This window comes from Camellia sinensis, chromosome 6, assembly GCF_055761805.1.
Source record: "Camellia sinensis isolate YWXY chromosome 6, ASM5576180v1, whole genome shotgun sequence".
In the NCBI taxonomy this organism is placed as follows: domain Eukaryota; kingdom Viridiplantae; phylum Streptophyta; class Magnoliopsida; order Ericales; family Theaceae; genus Camellia; species Camellia sinensis.
In genome coordinates this window covers 60,986,287-61,010,580 of record NC_138966.1, presented here as the reverse complement: position 1 = coordinate 61,010,580, position 24,294 = coordinate 60,986,287, and the positions used below count along the sequence as shown (strand labels likewise).

At 30.8% G+C, this 24,294-nt stretch overlaps 2 protein-coding genes and 1 pseudogene across 3 annotated transcripts; 2 read left to right on the top strand and 1 right to left on the bottom strand.

Annotated features, from left to right (window-relative positions):
- Positions 1-309: 309 nt before the first annotated feature.
- On the bottom strand, positions 310-1,796 carry LOC114262644 (patatin-like protein 2; annotated as a pseudogene). Its single transcript, XR_014333847.1, has 4 exons — positions 1,438-1,796; positions 1,177-1,338; positions 650-952; positions 310-528 (listed from the first exon to the last, which is right to left on the bottom strand). The product of XR_014333847.1 is annotated as a patatin-like protein 2 (transcript).
- A 12,722-nt stretch (positions 1,797-14,518) lies between these two features.
- On the top strand, positions 14,519-15,278 carry LOC145793320 (uncharacterized). The gene is made up of 2 exons (XM_082876119.1): positions 14,519-15,103; positions 15,204-15,278. Exons 1-2 carry the CDS (start codon positions 14,519-14,521, stop codon positions 15,276-15,278), a joined length of 660 nt encoding a protein of 219 aa, XP_082732245.1.
- Positions 15,279-23,314: 8,036 nt separating this feature from the next.
- On the top strand, positions 23,315-24,074 carry LOC145793319 (uncharacterized). The gene is made up of 2 exons (XM_082876118.1): positions 23,315-23,899; positions 24,000-24,074. The coding sequence occupies exons 1-2, from the start codon at positions 23,315-23,317 to the stop codon at positions 24,072-24,074; spliced, it is 660 nt and encodes a 219-aa protein (XP_082732244.1).
- The last annotated feature ends 220 nt before the right edge of the window (positions 24,075-24,294 follow it).

Genomic DNA, 24,294 nt, shown 5'->3' with positions numbered 1-24,294 from the left:
GTACCCCTTGGGGCACACCCCAAGTATCTCACCCTAAGCCTTATAAACCTTTTCAAAACCTCCCACCAAATCAATGTGGGACAAGCCAATTTACAACCTTAAGGAATTTCCACCAAAACTCCATTTCCATGGAGCACACTTTGGCTTCAATTTCCCATTCACTCGGTAATGGTTTTGAGCAACCAAATATACCACGTGAATCACAACGCGGCATAGAACGCGTTACCACTTTGACCCGAGTAAATTGACACTCGGGGCCCACCTAAAAAATAGACCAAACTTGAGGAAAAAATAACCATTTCCAACAAACTAAACTATATGATACAATTCGTGTGCTAGAGATAAGTTGATATACCTTCGGAGAGCTTCTTCATTAGTCTCTTGACCAACAGGCTCTACTATACCTGTCTCCAAATTTACCCTTGAAATTGGTTTCTTTAGTAATCCTTCACCAACTTTCACAAGATCTTCCAAATTTTTCTTCGTAGCTATATCAACAGACGAAACTTTCCCAGTTAATGTGTCATCCTGCAGTTTGGATCAATCATCGACATTAGTCAATATTTGGTTGACAAAAAAATGAACAACTTTTTTTTCTTTTGGGTACATAACATTTTTGTTGTTGATGAGCATGAATTCGCATATATACCTGAATTCGTAAATAATTCTTTTCGGACTGAAGGGCCTGAAAAACCACATTAAGGTGGTAGTCAATCATATCCGAACTGGCTTGACTAATTACATCTACTATGGGTGTGGAACCACCACTGGTTAACCATCCCAACAAACCCCATTTAGCTGATTCATCTGCATTATATTTCTCGTTAGCTATGGGTGAACCAGTTCCTAATGATATAACCAGAAGTCGACCATAGTCCATTTTCTTTGTAGCAAAATAATCTGAACTTCTCCACATGATTTGCTTGGTTACCTCACTGATAGCAATCAAAGCCTAAAACATAAAAGAAAAAAAAAAATCAAAATTATAAAATATAAATAGAGATGGTCTTAAATTTTTTTAAAAAAAAAAGAGAGTTCAAAGGCATTATTTACGAAATTTATAGATAAAACTACTTGCGCACAGAACAGAGAGAAAGGTATGCCCCGCAACCTAATATTTTGTGCACATTTATGTTATCCATTTTTTGTGTAACTAGAAAAGTTATTTGTGGATACCGGATTATTTGCAGCCACGCCACCATCAATTAGATTGAATTCTCTAACTTTTCCAGTAGGGTCTTTGGTTTCAAAATAATGGGCAGGAAGATAAGTAGGTGCTGCTGAGGTTGCAATGCATATATCTGAAAGTAATGCATCCAAGCTTGGATTATTCATCACCTAAAAAATCACGAAAAATGTACATATAAAATCATTAGTTCTCAGTTTAATCCAAACAATCACTATTGACTTTTTAGTTACAAAGAGATGAATACAAACCTCATAGGTGGAAAAGATGGTTGGCTGGAGTCTCTTAATGTCGAAAGTTGGTATTACAATATTAGTCAGTGCTTGGTGTAATTTTATATTTCCTAGTTTTTCCCTAACTAGGCTTTGGAGATACTTCCCATCATACTTTAGTTTGGTCCTAATAGGGCTTTGATTACCTTAGGAATATTGGTTTTTCCTAAAGGATACCTGACTTGCGGGAATATTTTAGGGCAATTATCAAGGTAGAAGTTTTTGATATCTTTAGCAGCAAACAAGGGGCGGTTTTTTTCATTAGGTGCAGTTAGCATGGCAGTCACAAGACCACCTGTGCTTGTTCCTGCAATCACATCAAAATAGTCTACAATTCTTGCATCCTCGCCATCCAACTTCTGCATAATTGCCAAGCCGTCTGGAGTTAGTTCATGGAATATTATCAAATTCTCCATTAAAAAATCAGTATTTTCTTTTTTGAAACAATTTAATTGACATGGTAGATAGCATCGCGTGAAAATAAATAAATAAAAATATAGAAAATAAAAACGTATTCTATACCTGAAGTTCGGACTCCAAGAAGCCCAGAATTGTTCCTGGGATAACCCCTCTTATTCCACCTCCATCAATGCTGAGAACAGTGATTAGGTTTCCATAAGTAGGGGGCTGAAGGGGTGACTTTGGGTTTTCCATATGTTTGTTTTGTGTTCAAGAGAGAGAGGTGAGTCTTGATAGGGACAAAAGTTTCAAGTTTTTTTTTTTTTTTTTTTTTATTAGCAAAGAAAATTTTCATTAACAGCATGAAATTAAGAGTACAGGAAGATGGAGTGCATCGAGAGAGATTCGGAAAGTATAAACTACCCTACTACTGCTACTCGCACCCAAACAACCAACCTTCAGCCTCACAAATTTTTTTTTTTTAAAAGAAAAAAACCAAAAAAAACAAACTAAAAACAGAGGCTAATAAAGGTTAAGCAGAATTTAACACCAAACCCCCCCCCCCCCCCCCCCAAAACTAACTGCCCCACTGAGAAACGCACCCACAGAGAATCCATTGCAAGTTGCAACTTAATACACCCAAGGCCAATCTCTGAGCACCCATTGCAAGATCAGAACACTACAACCATCCACCCAAGGCCAAGGCCAATATCAAAAGTTTCAAGTTTTGATAACCATGGAGAGAGCTATGAAGTTGTAAGAGCTTTTTGAGTAGTTCTTTTAGCTGATTATGGGTATTTATAGCCTCTTCATTCTTATAATTTCCCATGATACAACAATGACGCGCAAAATGGCTTCTGCTTTGAAATTCCTGAAACTTTTACTTTTGTTTCCTTCAAGTTGGACCAACTATACATCAAATTAAGGATAGAGAAGATTGAGTCAAGGTTCAACAGTGGTCCCTCTTAGTAGAATCCTACTTTTGGCAGCAAAGATGGTTCCCCTTGATACTATGTGAGACTTGTAGGTGAGTGAGAGAAAATATTTTGTATAAACAAATTTATAAAAATATTATTTAGAGTGAAATGTCAATAATATTTTTAAAATTATAAGAATAATAATGATTGTTTTGATTAAAAATAAAGAGATTACGATATTATTATCTATGAAAATTTTAATATAATTGTGACTTCTATCATTATGACAAGCAAACATAATTAATCTCAATAAAAATATAAAATTTATTAAATAGTTAGTTACATTTAATATGTAGGGTTCATCCTCCATGTGTTTCTTTTCTATATTGATTGGTAATATCATATGTCAATGATGACGTGGTATGACTATTATATCAAATTTTTACGTATATTTTGTATAAAAAATTACTTTATCATTATATAATTTATTTTAAAACTTTATATCCATGACATTTTTCAATATTGTCCATGATACACTAATTACAAATAACATATTCACTGTTTGGTTTGAGTTTTTTAAAACACTTTTCAAAAAATTTTACTTTTTTATTTTCCGTATTTTTTTGTTTTTACTGAATTTTTTAATATTTTAAGTATTTTTTTTTTTGTTTCAGACACACTTAACACAAATACATTTAAAAAATATAATTTTTGTGAATTTTTTTTTAAAATCACTAAATACCAAAAATATAAAAAAATATAAAAAAAATCAGTACATTTTTTTTTGTATTTTTGTGTATTTATTAATTTTTTAAAATATTTTTTCACAAATATTTTATTTTTTTTTAGATACATCATGCATCTAAAAAGTAAAAAAAAAATGCTTAAAATTTTAAAAATATTGACTAAAAATAAAAAAAAATAAAAACTTTAAATTTTAAAAAACTTAATTAAAAAAACTCAAACCAAACACACTATTTTTTTTTTTTATCTTTCTTGAAGTCAATCGTAAAAATTTATATAAAATATTTTTGTAAATATTTTTAATATTATAATTAATAAGTCTTTCCTCTAATTTATTTTCTGGCCTCCGCGACTGCGTGTGGGACACATTGATGGTATTGAAAGGTCAATCAGGGCAAAGAAAAATTCATGATAGGAAACTCTTTGTTTGCATCCATTATTATTATGAGCTGAATTATTCAAACAAGCTGTACCATTTCTTTTGGGTGAATAAGCTGTACCATTTCATCCATGCCTGTGGTGACTGCGATATTATTATCTATGAAAATTTTAATATAATGGTGACTTCTATTATTATTGACATGTAAGTATAATTAATCTCAATAAAAATATAAAATTTATTAAATTATTAGTTACATTTAATATGTAGGGTTCATCCTCCATGTGTTTCTTTATTATTGGTTGGTAATATCGCATGTCAATGATGACGTGGTATGACTATTATATCAAATTTTTACATATATTTTGTATAAAAAATTACTTTATCATTATATAATTTATTTTAAAACTTTATATCATTGACTTTTTTCAATATTGTCTATGATACACTAATTACAAATAACATATTCACTGTTTGGTTTGAGTTTTCTAAAAATATTTTTCAAAAAATTTTCTTTTTTTATTTTTCGTATTTTTCTGTTTTTACTGAATTTTTTTAATATTTTAAGCATTTTTTTAATTTTAGACACACTTAACATAAATACACTTCAAAAGTATAATTTTTGCGAATTTTTTTTTTTAAAAAAATCACTAAATACCAAAAATATACAAAAAATCAATACATTTTTTTTTGGTATTTTTATGTATTTATTAATTTTTTAAAATATTTTTCACAAATATTTTATTTTTTTTAGATACATCATGCATCTAAAAAAGTAAAAAAAATGCTTAAAATTTTAAAAATATTGACTAAAAACAAAAAAAAAATAAAAATAAAAAATAAAAAAACTCAATTTTAAAAAAACTTAATTAAAAAAACTCAAACCAAGCACATTATTTTTTTTTTAATCTTTCTTGAAGTCAATTATAAAAATTTATGTAAAATGTTTTTGTAAATATTTTTAATATTGTAATTAATAAGTATCTCCTCTAATTTATTTTCTTGACTCCGCTACAGCATGTGGGATAGGGGGGTAGTTTGTACAAGATTCTCTCTAAGGTTCTGGCTCTTAGACTTAAGAAAGTTCTTCCTACAATTATTGGAGAAACACAATCTGCTTTCTTAGGGGGGAGAAGTGTTTTGGATGGCGTATTTATTGCGAATGAAATTGTAGATGGATGGAAAAAATCAAGAAAAAAAGGCGTGATTATTAAACTTGATTTTGAGAAAGCTTATGATTCTGTGAATTGGGAGTTCTTGGCTTCGATGCTTCATAACTTTGGGTTTGGCTCTAAGTGGGTTTCATGGATGAAGGAGTGTATCGGTACAACAAAGTTGTCGGTTCTAGTGAATGGCTCACCTACAGAGGAATTTTCACCTCAAAGAGGCCTCAGGCAAGGTGATTCTCTATCTCCTTTCCTGTTTAATATAGTGGCTGAAGGGTTGAATATTCTAATGAACAGAGCTTTCGAGGAAGGTATTATCAGAGGGGTAAAAGTTGGTGTTAATGGGGTAGTGATTTCACATCTCCAATTTGCGGATGATTCAATAATTTTTTGCGAGGCAGATGTGGATCAAATAGTGTCTATAAAGCGGATACTAAGATGCTTTGAAATCCTTTCTGGCATGAGGATAAATTTCCATAAGAGTGTGGTATGTGGAGTTGGAGTAGAGGAGGAAAGATTGGTGTCTTATGCTGATATTTTGAATTGTAAGATACAAGGACTACCGTTTAAATTCTTAGGTTTGCCGTTGGGAGCGAATCCAGGGAGGAAATCTACTTGGAAGCCAGTTTTGGATACCATAAAGAATAGGTTGACTGGTGGAAGAGAAGGCTACTTTCTTTTGCAGGTAGATTAACGTTGATCAAGTCCGTTTTATCTAACCTTCCGATTTATTATCTGTCTCTGTTTAGAATGCCTTGTGGTGTGGTTAGAGAGATTGAAAGGCTTGAAGCTTCTTTCCTTTGGGGTGGGAATGATTTGAAGAGGAAGGTTCATTTGGTGAAATGGACTGAAGTTACTAAAAGTCTGAACCAAGGAGGGTTGGGAATTAGAAGAATTAAGGATGTCAATGCAAGTTTGCTCCTTAAATGGTGGTGGAGATTTGGAAGTGAAGTAAATGTTCTTTGGAGAAGAATGGTATGCAGCAAGTATATGGTTGAGGAGGGTCAATGGCTCCCACCTATAAACTCATCAGCTAGACTTTCTAGAATCTGGGGTGATATTCTTGCGGTTGCTAGTCTGAATCAACCTCTTGTGGAGTTCTTTGTGGAGAAATTTCAGATAAAGGCGGGTAATGGGCGGAGAATCAAATTCTGGTATGATAAGTGACTTGGTGGTAGTTGTCTTAAAGATGAATTTCCTAGATTATTTAGTTTGTCAACAGTAAAAGATGGTTCACTGTCCTACTTTCTTGAAAGGAAATCCAGCTCCGGGGTTTGGAACTTTTGCTTCCGTAGGCCATTATTTGATTGGGAACAGGCTGAGGCAAACAGGTTGGCAGATGTGCTTTTGGTGACCCCTTCTATAGGACGGAATGAGGAAGACTGCCCTGTTTGGAATGGTTCTGTTGGTGACAGGTTTAAGGCATCAGATATTTATCGGTATAATGATTCCCTCTTGGGCCCTTCTCTCCAAATATGTAAGTTTGTGTGGAATAATGACATTCCCCCCAAAGTTCAATTTTTTGGGTGGTTAGCCTGGAGGAATAGAGTGAAAACAGGGGTCTTCTTAAAGCATATAGGTGTGCTGAACAATGAGGCTCCTGTAATATGTGTTTTTTGCAAAGTTGAGAATGAATCTGCTATGCATGTTTTACTTCACTGTCCATTCTCATGGCAGGTATGGTCTGATGTAATGTTTTGGTGGGGGTGTATATGGGTGGTGCCAAGGAATATTGACGGATTGTTTCATTGGTGGATAGGATGGAAGTATAAGAGGTTAGCTAGGAGATTGTGGAGAGCCTTGCCATGTATTATACTTTGGTCCATCTGGAAGTTAAGGAATGAATGCTTGTTCAGGGGAGTGCAACCAAGTGCAGTTGAGTTAGGTGAGCTAATAAAGATTAGATTTGCTTTATGGATTAAAGCTGCTGTAAAAAAGATCAGGTACTCTGTCTTGGATCTAACCATCAATTTGGCTCAGGTTAAGGAATGCATTTGAGGAAGGCCATGGTTTCTATTCAGCTTATAGCCTGCTAAGTTTGGATTCTGGACTGGCTTGGGGTGTATGGGCTGATATAGCCTGCTGTATGTATACTGCTGTGTGTTAATCTGAGGACTGCTGCCGTGATCCTGCTGTGTGGGTGGTTCCTGGGGGCTAATCTGTCAGTCTCTGTGGGCCAATCTGATGTTGAGAATTCTGTTGTGTGTATGCTTCTGTTTCAGTCCTTCAGAGCAGTCAACTATTGGAATTAAGGACATGATGTGGGTGGGATGACTAACGAGTATTCGTTTGCTTTATGATTTTTGCGAGTTGAGCTTTTGGCAGTTGCTTTCTTTCTGTTTCATTCCAGGTGGTTACTCACCAACTTGGTGTAAATGACCAATTCTGGAAAGACCAATTCTGGCGGGTATCTGCTGGTGCAGGGATGGTTTGGTGCTTGAGTTACCTTGCCCCTCTGATGGTTCGGTGATTGAGTGCTGGTATTGGATCGGGTTTGGTCAGTTGTGTTCAGTTTGGTGCAGAAATGTGTGTTAACCAGGGAGAAGACTGCGTTTCCAGTCATGGCCGGAATTCTGTTATGCTTATCTTCTTGTTTTGTTTTGTTGGTTTCTCACCAACTGGAGCTTGGAGCCTCAGCAGCTCGAAGTTTTCCTTTTTATTGTCGTTTTGTATCTTTTTTACATGCTTTATCAATAAAGTTTTTCTTTGCCGATCAAAAAAAAAAAAAAAATGTGGGATATATTGGTGGTATTGAAAGGTCAATCCGGGCAAAGAAAAATTCATGATAGGAAACTCTTTGTTTGCATCCGTTATTATCATGAATTATTCAAACAAGCTGTACCATTTCATCCATGCCTGTGGTGACTACGATATTATTATTTATGAAAATTTCAATATAATGATGATTTTTATTATTATTGACATGCAAACATAATTAATCTCAATAAAAATATAAAATTTATTAAATTGTTAGTTACATTTAATATGTAGGGGAAAAAAGTGATCTTTTTTCTGAGCTCTCTCTCTCTCTCCAAAAAACCTCCTTCCTCGGCCTCTAAAAAGCCTCCTTCCCCGGCCTCTTTTTGGGTCGGCCGGCCGCCGCCTTGGCTATGGCGGTCGGCTGGCTTAGCTCGTCTGTCTGCTAGTTTTTCTGTTAGTTTTTAACTTCTATAAACTAGAGTCCCCCTTTCTTCCCACCTAGGTGTGCCTTATGTTGCTGCGGGTGAGTTTTTTTGTGGTGAGTCGGTGGTCGTTCAGTTGTTGTTTCAGGGGTCGTCCCGGAATTTCATTCGAGCGCTCTTTTGCGAGTAGGAGTTTGAGGGATGCACTCTGGTTCAGATTGATGGGATGTATCGATGCTCTATTTGGGCGGAACCATGGGTGTCGTCGGCGATCCAGAACTGTCTAGTGTGCACTCGAGCGCTCCTTTTCGCGCGAGAGTTTGAGGGGTGATCTTCTTCCTAATGTATGAAAGTCGGGTGGTCGGTGCTCGGTGGGTGTGTGGATCCGCGGTGTGAGTTAGAAGAAGTTCCGTTGGTTTCCTATCAGCCTCAGCCGAGGCAATGCAACTGGTCGGTGAGGAGTTCGTCGGAGAAGAGCTCGGGAACTTCTACCACCAACACCGGAGATGTTTTCTGCATTGCATCTAATGTTGGAGCTGCTTTGTCAAGATCGGCAAGGGTGGGTTTTGGGTGTGGCAGCAGCATAGGCGTTGGCTATGGAGTTTCTCTTGGTCGGAATAGCAGCACAGGGGTGGGTTTCGGGTGTGACAACAGCATAGGCGTGGGCAGCAGAGGTGTGGGCTACAGCAGGTGTGGTCAAAGGTGTGGGTGCATCATAGGTGTGGTGTGGGTTCATCAGAGGTGTGGTGTGGGCTGCAAAAGAGGAGTGGGCTACAGCAGGTGTGGTCAGAGGTGTGGGCTACAACAGCATAGGCGTGATGTGATCAGAGGTGTGGTGAGAGCTACAGCAGCATAGGTGTGGGCTTGGGGAGTTTGTAGCAGCATAGGTGAGGAATTCTTGGTAATTGGGTTGATCAGAGGCGTTTGGTGGGTTGATTTTTGTGGGGACTCTGGTATTTTAATGTTTAGTTAAGTCCTTCTTAGCTTTTTTGTTTTCAAAAAAAAAAAAAACGTGAGGCCAAGGGGTTGGTTGTATGGATGCGAGTAGCAGTAGTAGGGGTATTTTTATACTTCCGAATCTCTCTCAAAGCATGCCATCTTCCTGTACTTTTAATTTCATGCTGTTAATGAAATTTTTCTTTGCCGATCAAAAAAAAAAAAAAAACATTTAATATGTAGGGTTCATCTTTCATGTGTTTCTTTACTATTGGTTGGTAATATCACATGTCAATGATGACGTGATATGACTACTATATCAAATTTTTACGTATATTTTGTATAAAAAATTACTTTATCATTATATAATTTATTTTGAAACTTTATATCCATGACTTTTTTCAATATTGTCCATTATACACTAATTACAAATACATATTCACTGTTTGGTTTGTGTTTTCTAAAAACACTTTTCAAAAAATTTTACTTTTTTATTTTCCGTATTTTTTTGTTTTACTGAATTTTTTTAATATTTTAAACATTTTTTTAATTTTAGACACACTTAACATAAATACACTTAAAAAGTATAATTTTTGCGATTGTTTTAAAAAAATCACTAAATACTAAAAATATAAAAAAATACAAAAAATCTATACATTTTTTTTGTATTTTTATGTATTTATTAATTTTTTAAAATATTTTTTCACAAACTTTTTATTTTTTTTAGATACATCATGCATCTAAAAAAGAAAAAAAAATCTTAAAATTTTAATAATATTGACTAAAAACAAAAAAAATAAAATAAAATAAAAAATAAAAAAACTCAATTTTTAAAAAACTTAGTTAAAAAAACTCAAACCAAACACACTATTTTTTTTTATCCTTCTTGAAGTCAATCGTAAAAATTTATGTAAAATATTTTTGTAAATATTTTCAATATTGTAATTAATAAGTGCCTCCTTAAATTTATTTTCTTGGCTCCTCTACTGCGTGTGGAATGTATTGATGGTATTGAAAGGTCAATCAGGGCAAAGAAAAATTCACGATAGGAAACTCTTTGTTTGCATCCATTATTATTATGAACTGAATTATTCAAACAAGCTGTACCATTTCATCCATGCCTGTGGAGAACATAACGAAGATGGATATGCTAAATTGTTAAAATGTTCATAATAACAAAAATAAATTATATTTGGTAAAATTAATAAATTTAATTACTAGTTTTATTATAAATTAATCTTGTACATATAATTTCTATTTAATAGAAAATCATTTTAATATTTATAGAGGATTAATGTAATTCTGTTATTATATAACTTTACTATAAACCCATCATCTACACTTATTATTTAGAATTTATCTTGGAGAAATATTTTCGTAGAGAAGAGGAGAGAAGAAAAAATGATTTGTTGAGATAGTTATCTATATTTTGTATATATTGTTTATGTTATGGGAAATTTTGACTTGTAGCTTGGTTGCCTCCTGGTGATTGTGAACACTGGATGAGGGATGCCAAAAATAATTTGCGTTTTTATCTTGGAACTATTTTCCTCCGATTGTACCTTTATGAGGAATGAAAAAAAAACAGTTTTAGGACCATGACAATACGAGTCTCACAACTATTTTTCTATTTTCTTGTTTCTCTCTCTGTCTCTCTCTCTATTATTATTATTATTATTATTATTATTATTATTATTATTATTATTATTATTATTGTTATAGTAATTTTCATGCTTAATATTTGTTTATTGTTTTGCTAAATTAACAAAATGTACCCACCAGAGTAGAGTCGCATATGTTACTGAATTAATTGTTTATTGCAGTGGTTAGCGATTGATTATACAGTAGTGAGTTTCATACTCTTGCATGACCTATATTATCATGCAAGCTTTCTATCTCTTATCTAGAGCATGTCATGTGTTAAAACTTAAAATGCAAGAAATAAGTTTTACTTGGAGGCGTGAAGTTTTTCTCTAATGACTGTTTCTCCTGCGCATTTTCACTTTTTGTTTGGATTGTAATTTCCTAAGTTGTTGTTTCAATTCATTTCTGATTTTTATATCCAAACATTTTGAAGCAATTAATCTCACATTCTTTCCTTTTGTGCATAAAGAAGCTGGATGGATTTACCAAAAACAAGAGAATGTTATTCATTTGATGAAATAGTTTCACGTAACAACAGATATAATCAGATAGCTAAGCAGAACTAGCCTGGTAGGCAGGTAGATAAGATGAGTTATTGTTTGAATGTAAAGAATAACTCACTTGTATTATAAGTTTTTATTTACCAGAAGCACCTTATTGACCCACGTAGTACTGTGGTTTGGTATGAATTGTCGTTTTACAGCATCCATTTGGATTTTTATTTCGGGTTACATTTGATAAATAATACTATTAGAGCTCCTCCCAAGTTTAGCTTTTTAATTTAATCTCTTTTGTTATTCTCTCCATCTTAAAATATTTTTTTTTTTTTTATTTTTTATTATTTGAAAATATTAGACTCTCTTCAAAATTAAATAACTAAAATAGCATGAATTTCTTATTTTGTAATTCTTTTAAATTCATTAACATTAATATTTTTGAAGTGTAATAATTGTATAACAAAAAAAAAAGTTAAATTTTTCAAAAGAGAATAATATTTTGAGACAAAAGGAGTATTTTTTGATATTTACTTATTTATGTTTTTTGAATCACTTTTTTTTAACTAATCTGTGATTGCCAATAATATTATATTAAATGCACTCAATTTGCAAGGTAAGAAGTCCAAATAATGATGGCTTTCTTGGTTAACCTCTTCAAGAACCTTAAGTTTAACAAAATAAAAATAAAAATATATATATGTATGACACTTGATTAATCTTGCACGGGATTGCTCAGGAAATAAGATTGTTTAAGAAACTAAATGTTACACGTTAAACACATAGCAGCCATGGATGAGTGGAAGTGGAACAAGAAAGTATACGGTTCGGCTCACAAGTTTGACTCTGCCAAAGCGAATAGCATGTCTGGTTGTGTTTTTATATTTTGGGTAAATTATAAATACATTTCTTGAGTTTTGATTAAAATACGGATCACTATCTATAATTTTAGAAATTATGTTCCACCCTTGAGATTTCAATTTAGATATTTAAGTGATTTTTATTATAGTTTATAGATAAATTCTTATAGTTTACAGATAAATTATTACAGATAATTTAAGTGATTTTTATTATAATTTACTTAAATATACTTTAAGTGATTTTTATTACAGATAAATTATGTTCCACCCTGAATTATTATGAAATATCATTTACCCTCCTGTACTATCATGAAGTATTATTTCACTTCCTAAATAGTAAAAGAGTACAATTAAACCGTTGAACTATAATAATGTCATATCCCTAATGTCACTAACAAAAATAGTTAAATGAACAAATACTCTATTTTTTATATTCACACATTTGTTCTCTCTTTGAAATTTATAAGTTTTTTATTTTTTTTATTATTATTTTTAAATCTATAAAAAAATTATTACAAAATTTAAATAAAAAATATTATTAGCAATCCTAGCCGTATTGCCTCCCAATCCCATTTTAAATACATATAGATCATTTTGAAAGAAAAATGTAATAATTTCTAATGGATTTCAAAGAGAGAACATGGGAATTGGGGATGCTGCTGCTCATCCCGCGCAGCAACATCTGCTGTGCGGTCAAATGACACCATTTTGAGGCCCATTTTGATTGGCCCAAAAATCAATTTTTTTTTTTTTTTTAATTTTCAGCCACCGCCAAGCCAACACGTGACACTAGGGGGGTCACTGGGGTCACCCCTACTGGGTCCCCAGCAGAGTTGTTTTGTTAATGGCATTGATGAGTGTGTAAGTAGTAAAGTAACATTTGCATTGCTACATTGTTTAAAACTAACAATCTGAGTGTCACAGTGTGTAAATTTTTAAAATTAATTTATTTTAATATTTTTAAATCCTAAATTTTCAAGGACAATATTTTGAGTTTGGGAAATAAGTATAATGGAAAAAAGAATGAGGTGAGTTAATTGATAATGAATGATATCATGAGTGTAGTGTGTTAGATTATAATGATGAAGATGATGAGTGCTGGAGATAAACTTAGAATGTCTATATAGGTGATGGTGTAAAGAGTGTTTTGTGTTTTCATCTGTGAATTCATTGAATGGGTAGAATACAGGTTCATATTGTCCTCAATAGCCTTTTTATTTGAAAATATTATTGTAATATAAATTATCGTATTAATTATGTGTACTAAGAGGATTAAAGGTGTGTAAAAAGAACTATCCTTCTTAAAACCTAACCATAATCCCATAAGCACTTGAAAGTTAATCTACAAAATAATTGTTAATAATTACTGCTTGGATTTTAAATTTTTATTTATTGACAGATTAGAAAAATAAAAATCTATTTTATTTATTGGGAAAATTACATCGACAACCCTTGCATTTCTTTTCTTCTGTCATTTTACTCCTTATAATTTGTATTTTCTTGATTTTCACCTTTAATTTTATATTTAGTTTCAGTTTGGTCTAATATTGGTTAAACCGATTAAGTTATTAAATTGAACAAATTTATACTTTTGTCTACAAAAACAAAACACATGCCGCTTATGTGCTTATTTTCCACAAAAAAAAAAAAAAAAAAACACTAACAATTGAAAATAGTTGGACCAAATTTAAATAAATCATAAATTTAGAATTAAAATTAAACCAATTAAAATTATAAAAACATAAGGATCAAAATATAAAGGCTAACAATATAATTTTTCCATATTCATATATATAATACTTACATATTTATATAACCCATGCATTTTTGTGACTAGAAAACCCTATATATGCTTTATATGACATTATAGGGCGGTGTTTCTTGGTGATCGAGTCCACAAGTAAAAAATTGAAGCATTCATTAGGGGTGAGTATGGTCTGGATTGGATTGGATTGGATTGGATTGTGGTAAAATCAAACTAATCTATTATCTACGGTTCCTAAAAAATTGGAACTAATCCAATCCGTTTTAATTGTGGAACCAATCCGAACCAATCAATTTAAATATGGATTGGATTAGTTTAAGACCACAAATTCACATAATTACATAACAAAAAATATATATAACACTTTAATTTCATAAAAACATAAATATAGCACTATATTAGTTCTATAATAGCAACATGTCTTTCTATAATAGCGACATACTGTTCTAGAATTTTAACAATCATAAGAAAACTGGTTCCACCATAAGTATTTGGACCATTACAAATTATAACTAAAAGCTAACAAACAGAAGTAATAAAAAGAAGAGTTGGGAAAGCCTATGATTCAATAAATTGGGAATTTTTGCTGACAATAATGGGAAATTTTGGTTTTGGTGCAAGATGGATTAAGTAGATGGAGATTTGCATTTCTACAGCTATGATGGCATCTGTGAGATCTTGGCTGCAGAAAAAATCTGGAACTAGCTTACAGGTTCCTAAGATGCTTTGGAATAATCTGGCACAACCTAAAGCCCAATTCTTGTGTTGGCTGGCTTGGAGAGGAAGGGTAAAGTCTGCAGTTGTTCTGAAAAGATTAGGGGTGTTAGGGGGCAATGCAAATGTTGCCTGCCCTTTCTGTCATGCAGCAGAAGAGTCAGTAGATCATCTGTTTGTGCAGTGTCCTGAAATATGGAAGGTTTGGGGAAGGTTGCTGCAGTGGTGGAATCTATTCTGGGTCTCTCCTGCTACAGTGGATGGAGTTCTTTCTTGGTGGTTGGGAACTAAGCATAGGAAACTAGTTAAAAAAATCTGGGTGATGGTTCCAGTGGCAATGCTGTGGTCAACATGGCGGCTTAGGAATGAGATTGTGTTCAAGGGTCATATACCAGATATGTTGGAGCTGGGTGAGTTAGTAAAAGTGAGGGTGGGGTTGTGGGTTCGAGCTTCATTGCCTTCTGTCCATTACTCAGTGCATCACATAGTGGAGAACCTGAGTCAGGTGCTGTTATGCATCTGAGATATGCATCTGCTGCTACTGTTTGCTCTTGAGGTTCAATGTTCTAATGGTTGCTGTTATGCACCTGAGATATGCATCTCAGATGTTGCATTTTTCTTCAATGTTCAATGCTGTAATGCATCTGAGATATGCATCTGCTGCTACTGTTTGCTCTTGAGTTGCTTTTTTCTTTGTTGATCAATTCGAAGCTCTCTGCTTTGTCTTGTTCTGTGGGTTCTTTGCTCTGGATTGGTCTCTCACCAATGCCCTTGCATTGCCCTGCCTTGTTGATGTTTTTGCATGTTCTATGCTTTTTCTCATCAATAAAGCTTTTATTTTGCTGATCAAAAAAAAAAAAAATGCTGTTTTTTAGTTGTTTTCTTTCTGGTTTGTGTTTTTTTCTTCTACTTCTTTTGTTCTCTTTTTGTTGGTTTCTCACCAACTGGCGCTTGGAGCTTTGTGTTAGCTCCAAGCTCCTCTTTATTGATGTAGTCTATCTTTTTTGGTTGCTTTCATCAATAAAGATTTTCTTTGCTGGTCAAAAAAAAAAAAAAAGAAAATTTCAATATAATTGTGACTTCTATCATTATGACAAGCAAACATAATTAATCTCAATAAAAATATAAAATTTATTAAATTGTTAGTTACATTTAATATGTAGGGTTCATCCTCCCTGTGTTTCTTTTCTATTGGTTGGTAATATCATATGTCAATGATGACGTGGTATGACTATTATATCAAATTTTTACGTATATTTTGTATAACAAATTACTTTATCATTATATAATTTATTTTAAAACTTTATATCCATGACTTTTTTCAATATTGTCCATGATACATTAATTACAAATAACATATTCACTGTTTGGTTTGAGTTTTCTAAAAACACTTTTCAAAAAATTTTACTTTTTTATTTTTCGTATTTTTTTGTTTTTACTGAATTTTTTAATATTTTAAGCATTTTTTTTTATTTCAGACACACTTAACACGAATACATTTAAAAAATATAATTTTTGCGAATTTTTTGTTTTAAATCACTAAATACCAAAAATATAAAAAAAAATATAAAAAAAATCAGTACATTTTTTTTTTGTATTTTTGTGTATTTATTAATTTTTTAAAATATTTTTTCACAAATATTTTATTTTTTTTAGATACATCATGCATCTAAAAAGTAAAAAAAAAATGCTTAAAATTTTAAAAATATTGACTAAAAATAAAAAAAATAAAAACTTTAAATTTTTAAAAAACTTAATTAAAAAAACTCAAACCAAATATACTATTTTTTTTTTATCTTTCTTAAAGTCAATCGTAAAAATTTATATAAAATATTTTTGTAAATATTTTTAATATTATAATTAATAAGTCTTTGCTCTAATTTATTTTCTCGCCTCCACCACTGCGTGTGGGATACATTGATGGTATTGAAAGGTCAATCAGGGCAAAGAAAAATTCATGATAGGAAACTCTTTGTTTGCATCCATTATTATTATGAGCTGAATTATTCAAACAAGCTGTACCATTCCATCCATGCCTGTGGTGACTACGATATTATTATCTATGAAAATTTTACTATAATAGTGACTTCTATTATTATTGACATGTAAACATAATTAATCTTAATAAAAATATAAAATTTATTAAATTATTAGTTACATTTAATATATAGGGTTCATCCTCCATGTGTTTCTTTATTATTGGTTGGTAATATCGCATGTCAATGATGACGTGATATGACTATTATATCAAATTTTTACATATATTTTGTATAAAAAATTACTTTATCATTATATAATTTATTTTAAAACTTTATATCATTGACTTTTTTCAATATTGTCTATGATACACTAATTACAAATAATATATTCACTGTTTGGTTTGAGTTTTCTAAAAATATTTTTCAAAAAATTTTACTTTTTTATTTTTCGTATTTTTCTGTTTTTACTGAATTTTTCTAATATTTTAAGCATTTTTTTAATTTTAGACACACTTAACATAAATACACTTAAAAAGTATAATTTTTGCGAAATTTTTTTTAAAAAAAATCACTAAATACCAAAAATATACAAAAAATCAATACATTTTTTTTGGTATTTTTATGTATTTATTAATTTTTTAAAATATTTTTTCACAAATATTTTATTTTTTTTAGATACATCATGCATCTAAAAAAGTAAAAAAAAAAATTCTTAAAATTTTAAAAATATTGACTAAAAACAAATAAAAATAAAAATAAAAAATAAAAAAACTCAATTTTAAAAAAAGTTAATTAAAAAAACTCAAACCAAACACACTATTTTTTTTTTAATCTTTCTTGAAGTCAATTATAAAAATTTATGTAAAATATTTTTGTAAATATTTTTAATATTTTAATTAATAAGTATCTCCTCTAATTTATTTTCTTGACTCCGCTACAGCGTGTGGGATATATTGGTGGTATTGAAAGGTCAATCCGGGCAAAGAAAAATTCATGATAGGAAACTCTTTGTTTGCATCCGTTATTATCATGAATTATTCAAACAAGCTGTACCATTTCATCCATGCCTACGATATTATTATTTATGAAAATTTTAATATAATGGTGATTTTTATCACTACTGACATGCAAACATAATTAATCTCAATAAAAATATAAAATTTATTAAATTGTTAGTTATATTTAATATGTAGGGTTCATCCTTCATGTGTTTCTTTACTATTGATTGGTAATATCACATGTCAATGATGACGTGGTATGACTACTATATCAAATTTTTACGTATATTTTGTATAAAAAATTACTTTATCATTATATAATTTATTTTGAAACTTTATATCCATGACTTTTTTCAATATTGTCCATTATACACTAATTACAAATACATATTCACTGTTTGGTTTGAGTTTTCTAAAAACACTTTTCAAAAAATTTTACTTTTTTATTTTCCGTATTTTTTTTGTTTTACTGAATTTTTTTCATATTTTAAACATTTTTTTAATTTTAGACACACTTAACATAAATACACTTCAAAAAGTATAATTTTTGCGATTTTTTTAAAAAAAATCACTAAATACCAAAAATGTAAAAAAATACAAAAAATCTATACATTTTTATTTTTATTTTTATGTATTTATTAATTTTTTAAAATATTTTTTCACAAACATTTTATTTTTTTTTAGATACATCATGCATCAAAAAAAGAAAAAAAAAATTCTTAAAATTTTAATAATATTGACTAAAAACAAAAAAATAAAATAAAATAAAAAATAAAAAAACTCAATTTTTAAAAAACTTAGTTAAAAAAACTCAAACCAAACAAATTTTTTTTTTTTATCCTTCTTGAAGTCAATCGTAAAAATTTATGTAAAATATTTTTGTAAATATTTTCAATATTATAATTAATAAGTGCTTCCTTAAATTTATTTTCTTGGCTCCTCCACTGCGTGTGGAATATATTGATGGTATTGAAAGGTCAATCAGGGCAAAGAAAAATTCACGATAGGAAACTCTTTGTTTGCATCCATTATTATTATGAACTGAATTATTCAAACAAGCTGTACCATTTCATCCATGCCTGTGGAGAACATAACGAAGATGGATATGCTAAATTGTTAAAATGTTCATAATAACAAAAATAAATTATATTTGGTAAAATTAATATATTTAATTACTAGTTTTATTATAAATTAATCTTGTACATATAATTTCTATTTAATAGAAAATCATTTTAATATTTATGGAGGATTAATGTAATTCTGTTATTATATAACTTTACTATAAACCCATCATCTACACTTATTATTTAGAATTTATCTTGGAGAAATATTTTCGTAGAGAAGAGGAGAGAAGAAAAAATGATTTGTTAAGATAGTTATCTATATTTTGTATATATTGTTTATGTTATGGGAAATTTTGACTTGTGGCTTGGTTGCCTCCTGGTGATTGTGAACACTGGATGAGGGATGCCAAAAATAATTTGCGTTTTTATCTTGAAACTATTTTCCTCCGATTGTACCTTTATGAGGAATCCTCACAACTATTTTTCTGTTTTCTTGTTTCTCTGTCTCTGTCTCTCTCTTTATTATTATTATTATTATTATTATTATTATTATTATTTCTTATCATTGTTATAGTAATATTCATGCTTAATATTCTGTTTATTGTTTTGCTAAATTAACAAAATGTACCCACCAGAGTAGAGTCGCATATGTTACTGAATTAATTGTTTACTGCAGTGGTTAGCGATTGATTATACAGTAGTGAGTTTCATACTCTTGCATGACCTATATTATCATGCAAGCTTTCTATCTCTTATCTAGAGCATGTCATGTGTTAAAACTTAAAATGCAAGAAATAAGTTTTACTTGGAGACGTGAAGTTATTCTCTAATGACTGTTTCTCCTGCGCATTTTCACTTTTTGTTCAGATTGTAATTTCCTAAGTTGTTGTTTCAATTCATTTCTGATTTTTATATCCAAACATTTTGAAGCAATTAATCTCACATTTTTTCCTTTTGTGCATAAAGAAGCTGGATGGATTTACCAAAAACAAGAGAATGTTATTCATTTGATGAAATAGTTTCACGTAACAACAGATATAATCAGATAGCTAAGCAGAACTAGCCTGGTAGGCAGGTAGATAAGATGAGTTATTGTTTGAATGTAAAGAATAACTCACTTGTATTATAAGTTTTTATTTACCAGAAGCACGTTATTGACCCACGTAGTACTGTGGTTTGGTATGAATTGTCGTTTTACAGCATCCATTTGGATTTTTATTTCGGGTTACATTTGATAAATAATACTATTAGAGCTCCTTCCAAGTTTAGCTTTTTAATTTAATCTCTTTTGTTATTCTCTCCATCTTAAAATATTTTTTTTTTATTTTATTTTTTATTATTTGAAAATATTAGACTCTCTTCAAAATTAAATAACTAAAATAGCATGAATTTCTTATTTTGTCATTCTTTTAAATTCATTAACATTAATATTTTTGAAGTGTAATAATTGTATAACAAAAAAAAAAAGTTAAATTTTTCAAAAGAGAATAATATTTTGAGACAAAAGGAGTATTTTTTGATATTTACTTATTTATGTTTTTTGAATCACTTTTTTTAACTAATCTGTGATTGCCAATAATATTATATTAAATGCACTCAATTTGCAAGGTAAGAAGTCCAAATAATGGTGGCTTTCTTGGTTAACCTCTTCAAGAACCATAAGTTTAACAAAATAAAAATAAAAATATATATATGTATGGCACTTGATTAATCTTGCACGGGATTGCTCAGAAAATAAGATTGTTTAAGAAACTAAATGTTACACGTTAAACACATAGCAGCCATGGATGAGTGGAAGTGGAACAAGAAAGTATACGGTTCGGCTCACAAGTTTGACTCTGCCAAAGCCAATAGCATGTCTGGTTGTGTTTTTATATTTTGGGTAAATTATAAATACATTTCTTGAGTTTTGATTAAAATACGGATTACTATCTATAATTTTAGAAATTATGTTCCACCCTTAAGATTTCAATTTAGATATTTAAGTGATTTTTATTATAGTTTACAGATAAATTCTTATAGTTTACAGATAAATTATTACAGATAATTTAAGTGATTTTTATTATAATTTACTTAAATATACTTTAAGTGATTTTTATTACAGATAAATTATGTTCCACCCTGAACTATTATGAAATATCATTTACCCTCCTCTACTATCATGAAGTATTATTTCACTTCCTAAATCGTAAAAGAGTACAATTAAACTGTTGAACTATAATAATGTCATATCCCTAATGTCACTAACAAAAATAGTTAAATGAACAAATTGACTCTATTTTTTATATTCACACATTTGTTCTCTCTTTGAAATTTGTAAGTTTTTTTTTTATTATTATTATTATTTTTAAATCTATAAAAAAATTATTACAAAATTTAAATAAAAAAAATTATTAGCAATCCTAGCCGTATTGCCTCCCAATCCCATTTTAAATACATATAGATCATTTTCAAAGAAAAATGTAATAATTTCTAATGGATTTCAAAGAGAGAACATGGGAATTGGGGATGCTGCTGCTCTTCCCGCGCAGCAGCATCTGCTGTGCGGTCAAATGAGACCATTTTGGGACCCATTTTGATAATTCGAACGTTCACATTTTAGAATACATCAAGTAGAACATGTCTGTAAAAAATCAAGTTAATCGGATATCGTTTACTTATTCATCCACACACATTTATATTCATTTTAATACTTTAAATCACAATTCTTATTTATTTTTGTAGATACAAATGTGAGTGGATGCATAGGTAAACGAAATCCGATTAATTTGATTTTTTTAGACACGTTCTACTTTATGTATTTTAAAATGTGACCAGTTCAGATTATCAAAATGAACTCCGAAATAGGTCCATTTAGCGGCACAGCGGATGCAAGCAGCATCTCCAACTCCGAGAACATGTGTGTGAGATATAGAAAAGATAGGACAATTTGGTTATTTCATCATTTTTGCTAAGAATAAAGCTTGAGACTCTCAGTGGGGTGCTAGGAGTCCTCTATGATTGGCCCAAAAATCAATTTTTTTTTTTTTTTGATTTTCAGCCACCGCCAAGCCAACACGTGGCACTAGGGGGGTCACTGGGGTCACCCCTGCTGGGGTCCCCAGCAGAGTTGTTTTGTTAATGGCATTGATGAGTGTGTAAGTAGTAAAGTAACATTTGCATTGCTACATTGTTTAAAACTAACAATCTGAGTGTCACAGTGTGTAAATTTTTAAAATTAATTTATTTTAATATTTTTAAATCCTAAATTTTCAAGGACAATATTTTGAGTTTGGGAAATAAGTATAATGGAAAAGAGAATGAGGTGAGTTAATTGATAATGAATGATATCATGAGTGTAGTGTGTTAGATTATAATGATGAAGATGATGAGTGCTGGAGATAAACTTAGAATGTCTATATAGGTGATGGTGTAAAGAGTGTTTTGTGTTTTCATCTGTGAATTCATTGAATGGGTAGAATACAGGTTCATATTGTCCTCAATAGCCTTTTTATTTGAAAATATTATTGTAATATAAATTATCGTATTAATTATGTGTACTAAGAGGATTAAAGGTGTGTAAAAAGAACTATCCTTCTTAAAACCTAACCATAATCCCATAAGCACTTGAAAGTTAATCTACAAAATAATTGTTAATAATTACTGCTTGGATTTTAAATTTTTATTTATTGACAGATTAGAAAAATAAAAATCTATTTTATTTATTGGGAAAATTACATCGACAACCCTTGCATTTCTTTTCTTCTGTCATTTTACTCCTTATAATTTGTATTTTCTTGATTTTCACCTTTAATTTTATATTTAGTTTCAGTTTGGTCTAATATTGGTTAAACCGATTAAGTTATTAAATTGAACAAATTTATACTTTTGTCTACAAAAACAAAACACATGCCGCTTATGTGCTTATTTTCCACAAAAAAAAAAAAAAAAAAACACTAACAATTGAAAATAGTTGGACCAAATTTAAATAAATCATAAATTTAGAATTAAAATTAAACCAATTAAAATTATAAAAACATAAGGATCAAAATATAAAGGCTAACAATATAATTTTTCCATATTCATATATATAATACTTACATATTTATATAACCCATGCATTTTTGTGACTAGAAAACCCTATATATGCTTTATATGACATTATAGGGCGGTGTTTCTTGGTGATCGAGTCCACAAGTAAAAAATTGAAGCATTCATTAGGGGTGAGTATGGTCTGGATTGGATTGGATTGGATTGGATTGTGGTAAAATCAAACTAATCTATTATCTACGGTTCCTAAAAAATTGGAACTAATCCAATCCGTTTTAATTGTGGAACCAATCCGAACCAATCAATTTAAATATGGATTGGATTAGTTTAAGACCACAAATTCACATAATTACATAACAAAAAATATATATAACACTTTAATTTCATAAAAACATAAATATAGCACTATATTAGTTCTATAATAGCAACATGTCTTTCTATAATAGCGACATACTGTTCTAGAATTTTAACAATCATAAGAAAACTGGTTCCACCATAAGTATTTGGACCATTACAAATTATAACTAAAAGCTAACAAACAGAAGTAATAAAAAGAAGAGTTGGGAAAGCCTATGATTCAATAAATTGGGAATTTTTGCTGACAATAATGGGAAATTTTGGTTTTGGTGCAAGATGGATTAAGTAGATGGAGATTTGCATTTCTACAGCTATGATGGCATCTGTGAGATCTTGGCTGCAGAAAAAATCTGGAACTAGCTTACAGGTTCCTAAGATGCTTTGGAATAATCTGGCACAACCTAAAGCCCAATTCTTGTGTTGGCTGGCTTGGAGAGGAAGGGTAAAGTCTGCAGTTGTTCTGAAAAGATTAGGGGTGTTAGGGGGCAATGCAAATGTTGCCTGCCCTTTCTGTCATGCAGCAGAAGAGTCAGTAGATCATCTGTTTGTGCAGTGTCCTGAAATATGGAAGGTTTGGGGAAGGTTGCTGCAGTGGTGGAATCTATTCTGGGTCTCTCCTGCTACAGTGGATGGAGTTCTTTCTTGGTGGTTGGGAACTAAGCATAGGAAACTAGTTAAAAAAATCTGGGTGATGGTTCCAGTGGCAATGCTGTGGTCAACATGGCGGCTTAGGAATGAGATTGTGTTCAAGGGTCATATACCAGATATGTTGGAGCTGGGTGAGTTAGTAAAAGTGAGGGTGGGGTTGTGGGTTCGAGCTTCATTGCCTTCTGTCCATTACTCAGTGCATCACATAGTGGAGAACCTGAGTCAGGTGCTGTTATGCATCTGAGATATGCATCTGCTGCTACTGTTTGCTCTTGAGGTTCAATGTTCTAATGGTTGCTGTTATGCACCTGAGATATGCATCTCAGATGTTGCATTTTTCTTCAATGTTCAATGCTGTAATGCATCTGAGATATGCATCTGCTGCTACTGTTTGCTCTTGAGTTGCTTTTTTCTTTGTTGATCAATTCGAAGCTCTCTGCTTTGTCTTGTTCTGTGGGTTCTTTGCTCTGGATTGGTCTCTCACCAATGCCCTTGCATTGCCCTGCCTTGTTGATGTTTTTGCATGTTCTATGCTTTTTCTCATCAATAAAGCTTTTATTTTGCTGATCAAAAAAAAAAAAAAATGCTGTTTTTTAGTTGTTTTCTTTCTGGTTTGTGTTT

Coding starts and splice junctions, on each gene's coding strand:
- LOC145793319 (XM_082876118.1), top strand. CDS start 23,315: ATGGAGATTTGCATTTCTACAGCTATGATGGCATCTGTGAGATCTTGG. Junction 23,900..23,999: donor TAGTGGAGAACCTGAGTCAG/GTGCTGTTATGC, acceptor TATGCATCTCAG/ATGTTGCATTTTTCTTCAAT.
- LOC145793320 (XM_082876119.1), top strand. CDS start 14,519: ATGGAGATTTGCATTTCTACAGCTATGATGGCATCTGTGAGATCTTGG. Junction 15,104..15,203: donor TAGTGGAGAACCTGAGTCAG/GTGCTGTTATGC, acceptor TATGCATCTCAG/ATGTTGCATTTTTCTTCAAT.